We start from the raw sequence: 8,880 nt of genomic DNA on the forward strand, positions 1-8,880 counted from the left end.
CAGTATATTCCCAAGAAACTGAACTCATATACCTTTTGAAAAAACATTGTAATGAGAAAATAAATAAAATTGTCTAGAGACACTATTGTTACGTCACAAACGGCTTTTGACCAGGGCCCACTGCATACTAAATGTTGGCAGGTAGCCTAGTGGTTAGAGTGTTGGGCCAGTAACCAAAAGTTTGGTGGATCAAATCCCTGAGTTGACAAGGTAAAAATCTGTTGCTCTGCCCCTGAACAAGGCAGTTAACCCACTGTTCCTAGGCTGTCATTGTAAATAAGAATTTGTTCTTAACTGACTTGCCTAGTTAAATAAAGGTTACAAAAATTAAAGGCTAGGGCTTACAATAGACCAAGTCTATTTGATTCTTGTTTGCAACTGTGCATAAATCCACATCTGAGGTTTATTTCTCTTTTTTTCATGCAGGATATTTGGGTTAAAACCTCCGCCTGGGGTTTCACACAAACAGATGTGGCTGCAATCACAACTTAATAGGCCTATGGGTCATGCAGACAGACCAGACAGGATATGGTAGGGTGGAGAGAGAAACAAGACATAGAAAGTTGGCATAAGGACACTGAAATTAAATTGTCAATGTAGCTAGCTAAGAAAATGTATTGCTTCCAAATGACACATCCTTTTAAAAACAAAGCCACATGATTTATATCAATCTGTTTGTGTTGAGCAGAGCACGGACAAACTCATCACCATCTTGCCAGGGGTTAGGTGCGATTGATTGACAGGCTTCTAAACCACCGAAGAAGACGCTCAGCTAAGTAGGCGGGTTTTTTATTTGCCTGTTGAAGGGATCCGTTTGTTGCTATGGTTGAAAATGTCTCCTTAACAACCGGACTAAAAATGGAGTGAACTTCGGTTGTATTACCAAACGGTATGTAAGTACAAAATGCAGTACCTTTCCAAAACGTATCTCTACAATATAATCACATAAATTACAACGGGCAAGTAAGAATTCAAGTTATTTTGTAAGTGTAAACAACAGCATGTAGTCGGCTATTGCTAGCTAGCCAAATTGCTAACGTTAGCCTGCTAGCTACCCATCAAAACAAAGCTACAAGTACATTTAAAAAAAAAAATCGCGTTAAGCCAAACATAGGTACGCATTTAACTTTAGCACACGTTCTCATCCATGCACTGGGTAGGTTGACGTAACGTACCAATAGTTAATCAGTAACGTTAGCTTTACTATATAGGTAGCTAGCTAAGTTAGCTTGCTACAAAGTTGCTGATTCGTTTAGCTAGCTTTTAACCAACTAGTTAAGCCTTAACCAATGTATCTGTATTTGCAGCTGTGGGGTGGAATGGCAGAGACAGCAGAGAGCAAGAAAGAAGAGGCAGACTACAAAAGGCTGCACAGCTTTCCTCTTATCAGGGTGAGGTGTGTGTGTGTGTGTGTGTGTGTGTGTGTGTGTGTGTGTGTGTGTGTGTGTGTGTGTGTGTGTGTGTGTGTGTGTGAAAATGATATGTTATTTCCCTCTGCAGCACACAGACATGCCAGAGGAGATGAGAGTGGAGACTATGGAGCTCTGTGTCACAGCCTGCGAGAAGTTCGCCACCAATAACGAGGTGTGTGTGTGTGTGTGTGTGTGTGTGTGTGTGTGTGTGTGTGTGTGTGTGTGTGTGTGTGTGTGTGTGTGTGTAAAATGCAGGGCTATGACACCTGGAAAGTTTGTTTGGATATGACTAGCAACATGACATCAGTACCTATGGTGAGTTACTGTACATGACAAATCTCTCTCTCTCTCTCCCCCCACCTCCCACTCCATCCCCCTCTACCTCTCTCAGAGTGCAGCGAAGATGATCAAGGAGTCGATGGATAAGAAGTTTGGCAGCTCGTGGCACGTGGTGATCGGCGAGGGCTTTGGCTTCGAGGTGACACATGAGGTCAAGAACTTGCTCTACATGTTCTTTGGAGGAAGCCTGGCCGTTTGTGTCTGGAAGTGCTCCTAGCATCAATAACCACTCTAGATCTATGTATCTGTCTGTCTATCTACACTATATATATATATATCCACTATACTTTTGTATATATATATATATATATATATATATATATATATATATATATATATATATATATATATATATATACAAAAGTATAGTGGATTCGGCTATTTCAGCCACACCCTCTGACAGGTGTATAAAATCAAGCACACATCCATGCAATCTCTATAGACAAGCATTGGCAGTAGAATGGCCTTACTGAAGAGCTCAGTGACTTTCAACGTGGCACCGTCATAGGATGCCACCTTTCCAGCAAGTTCGTCAAATTTCTGACCTGCTAGAGCTGCTCCGGTCAACTGTAAGTGCTGTTATTGTGAAGTGGAAACGTCTAGGAGCAACAATGGCTCAGCAGCGCAGTGGTAGGCCACACAAGCTCACAGAACGGGACCGCCGAGGGCTGATGCGCGTAGTGTAAAAATCGTCTGTCCTCAGTTGCAACACTCACTACTATCTATCTCTCCATGGATCATCTCTCTCTTTCTGTCGGTTAGCTTTCTCTTTCTTATTCTCTCCCGTCTGAATTGATTTGCCGTATCCTGTCCAATTTGACTTGTTCTTAAAATGCTGTGTGTGAATTCACTTCGACACAAATTAAATGCAGCCAGGGTCTCCAATACCCTTATCCCTGTGTGTGTGTGTGTGTGTGTGTGTGTGTGTGTGTGTGTGTGTGTGTGTGTGTGTGTGTGTGTGTGTGTGTGTGTGTGTGTGTGTGTGTGTGTGTGTGTGTGTGTGTGTGTGTGACACACTCTCTCTTCTCATTCACTCCATTCAATATGTTTTAGTATTTTATAATTGTAAGTATGTGTAAATACTTTGATGCAGATTCGATTTTTTGTATTTTTCTGTTTTTTATAATGCTATGTCTGATTGTTAGGTGAAGAGGACAGAAACAACAGACCAGACCAATACAGATACAGTACATAGAACTGTTATTGACAAACAATTTGTTAGTATTTGTAGCTGACAGGTTGATACTGGCAATGTGATTGGAGTTCTGTTTGAAATGAACTGATTGTGAAATTAAACCTGAATTGTACTGAGAAACATACTCACAAGTGTTACTGTCTAGTTGTCTGTGTAGTAGAGCCTCTCTTTCACATCTCTCTATCCCTAAAACCTTCCTCTCTTCTTTCTATACTTCTTTAAATGGTACATAGAGAGGGGGGTAACCCATTTTGGGAAGGGGAGACAGAGACTTGATGATTTGTTTTGTGGAAGACATGTTCTTGGGATTACAGAATGTCCTAAAACTCATTGGTTACTAGAGACCTGGTTGGTTGCTATAGGAACATGGTTACATGGGGATAGAATATGGTTGCTATAGGGACATGGTTACATGGGATAGAATATGGTTGCTATAGGGACATGGTTACATGGGGATAGAATATGGTTGCTATAGGGACATGGTTACATGGGATAGAATATGGTTGCTATAGGGACATGGTTACATGGGGATAGAATATGGTTGCTATAGGAAGCAGCTTGAGAAAGGACTTGGACTTTGTTGCTCTCAGAACAGCCTAAGTTCATCAGGACATGGACTCTACAAGGTGTTGACAGCATTCCACAGGGATGCTGGCCCATGTTGACTCCAATACTTTCCATAGTTGTGTCAAGATGGCTGGATGTCCTTTGGGTGGTGGACCATTCTTGATACACACAAGAAACTGTTGAGCGTGAAAAACCCAGCAACGTTGCAGTTCTTGACACAAACAGGTGAGCCTGGCACTTACTACCATACCCCGTTCAAAGGCACTTAAATGTCTTGTCCATCCACCCTCTGAATGGCACACACACACAATCCATGTCCAAATGCTTAAAAATCCTTCTTAAACCTGTCTCCTCCCCTTCATCTACACTGATTGAATCGAATTTAACAAGTGACATCAATAAGGGATCAAAGCTTTCACCTGGATTTACCTGGTCATGTCATGGAAAGAGCAGGTGTTCATAATGTTTTGTCCACTCAGTGTATATAGGGGATAGATGTCATTTTCTTTATGGGAGGATATCAGGGAGAGACAGATTTGACAAAATCATTTATCTGAAAAGAGACTATAGGGGAGGTGAGAATGCAAGATTTTGACAGGAGGGGAAAGTAATACAATTTTGACGAGGGAAAATACAAGGATTTTCACAGAAAAAGAAAGCAGGATTAGTGGAAGGAGGGAAAAGAACGAGGGAGATTTTGGCAGAGGAAGGGAAAGTGAGAGAGGGACAGATTTGGTTGTTGACAGATTATTACACGGGTAGTGTGTGTTGCAATCTGGACAGAAGCAGCTGCTTACTCAAAGACTGACCTCTGATCAGGTCACCTCGTCCTCTGACAACACACACCATGTCTCTCGTTAGACTCTGTCGTCTCTCTCCGTCTCTCTCTTTCACGCACACACAGGAACCTACTGATGTAAGAATAGCTATAATAACCAACATGTTTTGAGACTTCCCAGTAAACATTTAGCCACCCTCAGGTACCCTTTTTGATCCTCATGTATTATTCAGGTCAGATGCCCTTTATCTCCTCCCCTGTGTGTGTATGTGTGTGTCTTTAAATATCTCATCCCCTGTGTCTCTCTGCTCTGCTGAAATATTAATAAAAAACCAAAGAGTCAGACTGAGACTGCCCTACAACCTCTCAACAATACAGTACAGCCTACATACTGATAACCAAAGAGTCAGACTGAGACTGTCTTACAACCTCTCAACAATACAGTACAGCCTACATACTGATAACCAAAGAGTCAGACTGAGACTGTCCTACAACCTCTCAACAATACAGTACAGCCTACATACTGATAACCAAAGAGTCAGACTGAGACTGTCCTACAACCTCTCAACAATACATTACAGTACAGCCTACATACTGATAACCAAAGAGTCAGACTGAGACTGTCCTACAACATCTCAACAATACATTACAGTACAGCCTACATACTGATAACCAAAGAGTCAGACTGAGACTGTCTTTCCTACAACATCTCTACAATACAATACATTACAGTACAGCCTACATACTGATAACCAAAGAGTCAGACTGAGACTGTCCTACAACATCTCTACAATACATTACAGTACAGCTACTCACTGATAACATGTCACGCCCTGATCGTAGAGAGCTTTTTATGTCTCTATTTTGGTTTGGTCAGGGTGTGATTTGGGTGGGCATTATATGTGCATTTTCTATGTTTTGTAGTTCTTTGTTGTTTGGCCGGGTGTGGTTCTCAATCAGAGGCAGCTGTCTATCGTTGTCTCTGATTGAGAACCATACTTAGGTAGCTTTTTCCCGCATGGTTTGTATGGGTAGTTGTTTTCTGTTTTGTGTTTCTGCACCTGACAGAACTGTTTCGGTTTCGTTCGTTCTCTTTGTTGTTTTGTTATTTATTGTTCAGTTTTAATAAAGTAAGCATGAACACTTACCACGCTGCGCTTTGGTCCACACATTCTTCAACAGACGATCGTTACATAACCAGAGAGTCACACTGAGACTGCCCTACAACCTCTCAACAATACAGTACAGCCTACATACTGATAACCAGAGTCAGACTGAGACTGTCCTACAACATCTCTACAACACATTACAGTACAGCTACTCACTGATAACCAAAGAGTCAGACTGAGACTGTCCTACAACCTCTCAACAATACATTACAGTACAGCCTACATACTGATAACCAAAGAGTCAGACTGAGACTGTCCTGCAACATCTCAACAATACATTACAGTACAGCCTACATACTGATAACCAAAGAGTCAGACTGAGACTGTCCTACAACCTCTCAACAATACACTACAGTACAGCCTGTACATTGATAGACATTGTCATAGTATAACACATATATTTCCAAAAGTGTGTTCTAGAATGAAGCTGTTATTTACTGTTGCAGGTAAATAAGTTGTGAAGAGCTGCACAGTTATGGATCTCAGGACAACTATTGCTGATTGGATGATCCAAACAAACTATCTATACAAATCAAATGAATTCAATGAATGCACCATTACTGGTTAATACCACATCACCACATAAATGAATCTATGATATCCGTATGGTTTATAGTTGACATGGCTAAATAGTCTATACTAGACTCTGATATATTGGTATATCTCTATGTATGCTATATAGTTGACATGGCTAAATAGTCTATACTAGACTCTGATATATTGGTATATCTGTACTAAGATCTCTATATTGTCACGTTCTGACCTTTATTTCCTTTGTTTAGTCTTTATTTAGTATGGTCAGGGCGTGAGTTGGGGTGGGCAGTCTATGTTTGTATTTCTATGTTTTGCTATTTCTGTGTTTGGCCTGATATGGTTCTCAATCGGAGGCAGCTGTCAATCGTTGTCCCTGATTGGGAACCATATTTAGGTAGCCTGTTTTGTCTTTTGGTTTGTGGGTGTTTGTCTTCCGTGTCAGTGTTTGTCGCCACACGGTACTGTTTTGTTTAGTGTTCTGAGTTTGAATTAAACATCATCATGAACACTTACCACGCTGCGCTTTGGTCCGATCCTTCTACCACCACAGACGATCGTTACAGAACCACCCACCAAAAAAGGACCAAGCAGCGTGGTAATAGGCAGCGGCAGCAGGAGCAGCGCGAGAAGGAGGAATGGACATGGGAGGACGAGTTGGACGGCAAAGGACCCTGGGCAGAGCCAGGGGAATATTGCCGCCCCAAAGCAGAGCTGGAGGCATCAAAAGCAGAGAGGCGGCATTATGAGGAGCTAGCATGGCAGAGCGGCTGGAAGCCCGAGAGGCAGCCCCAAAAATGTCTTGGGGGGGGGGGGGGGGGGTACACGGGGAGTGTGGCAGAGTCAGGAGTCAGACCTGAGCCAACTCCCCCTGCTTACCGTAAGGAGCCAAGGATGGAACCAGAGCCGGTCAGGGCGGTATTGGAGGTGAGCGAAGCAGAGATAGTAAAGGAGTTAATGGGGAGATTGGAGGAGAGAGTTATGAGGGAGGTGCTGGTTTGGTGCATGAGGCACGATATCCGCCCGACGGAGCGTGTCGGGATTTGATGTCACCTGAGTCAGCTCTCCATACTCGTCCTGAGGTGCGTGCTAGCCGTCTGGTGAAGACTGTGCCAGCCCCACGCACCAGGCCTCCTGTGCGCCTCCCTAGCCCTGCACGTCCTGTGCCAGCTCAGCGTACTAGCTCTCCTGTGGCAGCCCCACGTACTAGCTCTCCTGTGGCAGCCCCACGTACCAGGCCTCCAGTTCCAGCACCCCGCACTCGCCTTGAGGTGCGTGTCCTCAGCCCAGTACCACCAGTGCCAACACCACGCACCAGGCTTCCTGTGCGTCTCCAGAGCCCTGTACGCCCTGTTCCTGCTCCCCGCACTCGCCCTGAGGTGCGTGTCTTCAGCCCGGTACCACCAGTGCCGGCACCACGCACCAGGCCTACTGTGCGCCTCCCGGGTCCAGTATGCCCTGTTCCTGCTCCCCGCACTCGCCCAGAGGTGCGTGTCCCCAGCCCGGTACCACCAGTTCCGGCACCACGCACCAGGCCTACTGTGCGCCTCAGCAGGCCTGAGCTGCCCGTCTGTCCAGCGCCACCTGAGCCACCCGTCTGTCCAGCACCGCCTGAGCCATCCGTCTGTCCAGCGCCGCCTGAGCCGCCCGTCTGTCCAGCGCCGCCTGAGCCACCCGTCTGTCCAGCGCCATCTGAGCCGCCCGTCTGTCCTGAGCCGTCAGAGCCGCCCGTCTGTCCTGAGGCGCTAGAGCCGCCCATCTGTCCTGAGCCGCTAGAGCCCCCCGTCTGTCCTGAGCTGCTAGAGCCGCCCGCCAGTCAGGAGCCGCCAGAGCCGCCCGCCATTAAGGAGCCGCCAGAGCCGCCCGCCAGTCAGGAGCTGCCAGAGCCGCCCGCCAGTCTGGAGCTGCCAGAGCCGCCCGCCAGTCAGGAGCTACCAGAGCCGCCAGCCAGTCAGGACCTGCCAGAGCCGCCCGCCAGTCAGGAGCTGCCAGAGCCGCCCTTCAGTCCGGAGCCGCTCTTCAGTCCGGAGCCGCCCTTCAGTCCGGAGCCGCCCTTCAGTCCAGAGCTGTCCTCAGTCCGGAGCTGCCCCTCAGTCATGAGCTACCTCTCAGTCATGAGCTACCTCTCAGTCATGAGCTACCTCTCAGTCATGAGCTACCTCTCAGTCATGAGCTACCTCTCAGTCATGAGCTACCTCTCAGTCATGAGCTACCCCTCAGTCATGAGCTACCCCTCAGTCATGAGCTGCCCCTCAGTCCTGAGCTGCCCCTCAGTCCTGAGCTGCCCCTCAGTCCTGAGCTGCCCCTCAGTCCAGAGGCGCCCCTCAGTCCAGAGGCGCTCCTCAGTCCGTTGGGGCCCTTTATTAGGGTTCCCAGGCCAAGGTCGGCGGCGAGGGTCACCGCTCAAAGGACGCTAAGAAAGCGGACAAAGACAATGGTGGAGTGGGGTCCACGTCCAGCGCCAGAGCCGCCACCGCGGACAGATGCCCACCCAGACCCTCCCCTATAGGTTCAGGTTTTGTGGCCGGAGTCCGCACCTTGGGGGGGGGGGGGGGGGTACTGTCACGTTCTGACCTTTATTTCCTTTGTTTTGTCTTTATTTAGTATGGTCAGGGTGTGAGTTGGGGTGGGCAGTCTATGTTGGTATTTCTATGTTTTGCTATTTCTGTGTTTGGCCTGATATGGTTCTCAATCGGAGGCAGCTGTCAATTGTTGTCCCTGATTGGGAACCATATTTAGGTAGCCTGTTTTGTCTTTTGGTTTGTGGGTGTTTATCTTCCGTGTCAGTGTTTGTCGCCACACGGTACTGTTTTGTTTGTTCATCGTTTATTGTTTTGTTTAGTGTTCTGAGTTTGAATTAAACATCATGATGAACACTAACCACGCTGC

At 46.4% G+C, this 8,880-nt stretch overlaps 1 protein-coding gene across 1 annotated transcript; it reads left to right on the forward strand.

Moving 5' to 3' along the window:
• The first annotated feature begins 787 nt into the window (after positions 1 to 787).
• On the forward strand, positions 788 to 2,158 carry LOC120023903 (dynein light chain 4, axonemal). Its single transcript, XM_038968006.1, has 5 exons — positions 788 to 889; positions 1,308 to 1,391; positions 1,501 to 1,584; positions 1,804 to 2,015; positions 2,097 to 2,158. Exons 2-4 carry the CDS (start codon positions 1,320 to 1,322, stop codon positions 1,966 to 1,968), a joined length of 321 nt encoding a protein of 106 aa, XP_038823934.1. The 5' UTR covers positions 788 to 889; positions 1,308 to 1,319; the 3' UTR covers positions 1,969 to 2,015; positions 2,097 to 2,158.
• Positions 2,159 to 8,880: the final 6,722 nt, after the last annotated feature.

The sequence above is a fragment of the Salvelinus namaycush genome, chromosome 2 (assembly GCF_016432855.1).
Source record: "Salvelinus namaycush isolate Seneca chromosome 2, SaNama_1.0, whole genome shotgun sequence".
Classification (NCBI taxonomy): domain Eukaryota; kingdom Metazoa; phylum Chordata; class Actinopteri; order Salmoniformes; family Salmonidae; genus Salvelinus; species Salvelinus namaycush.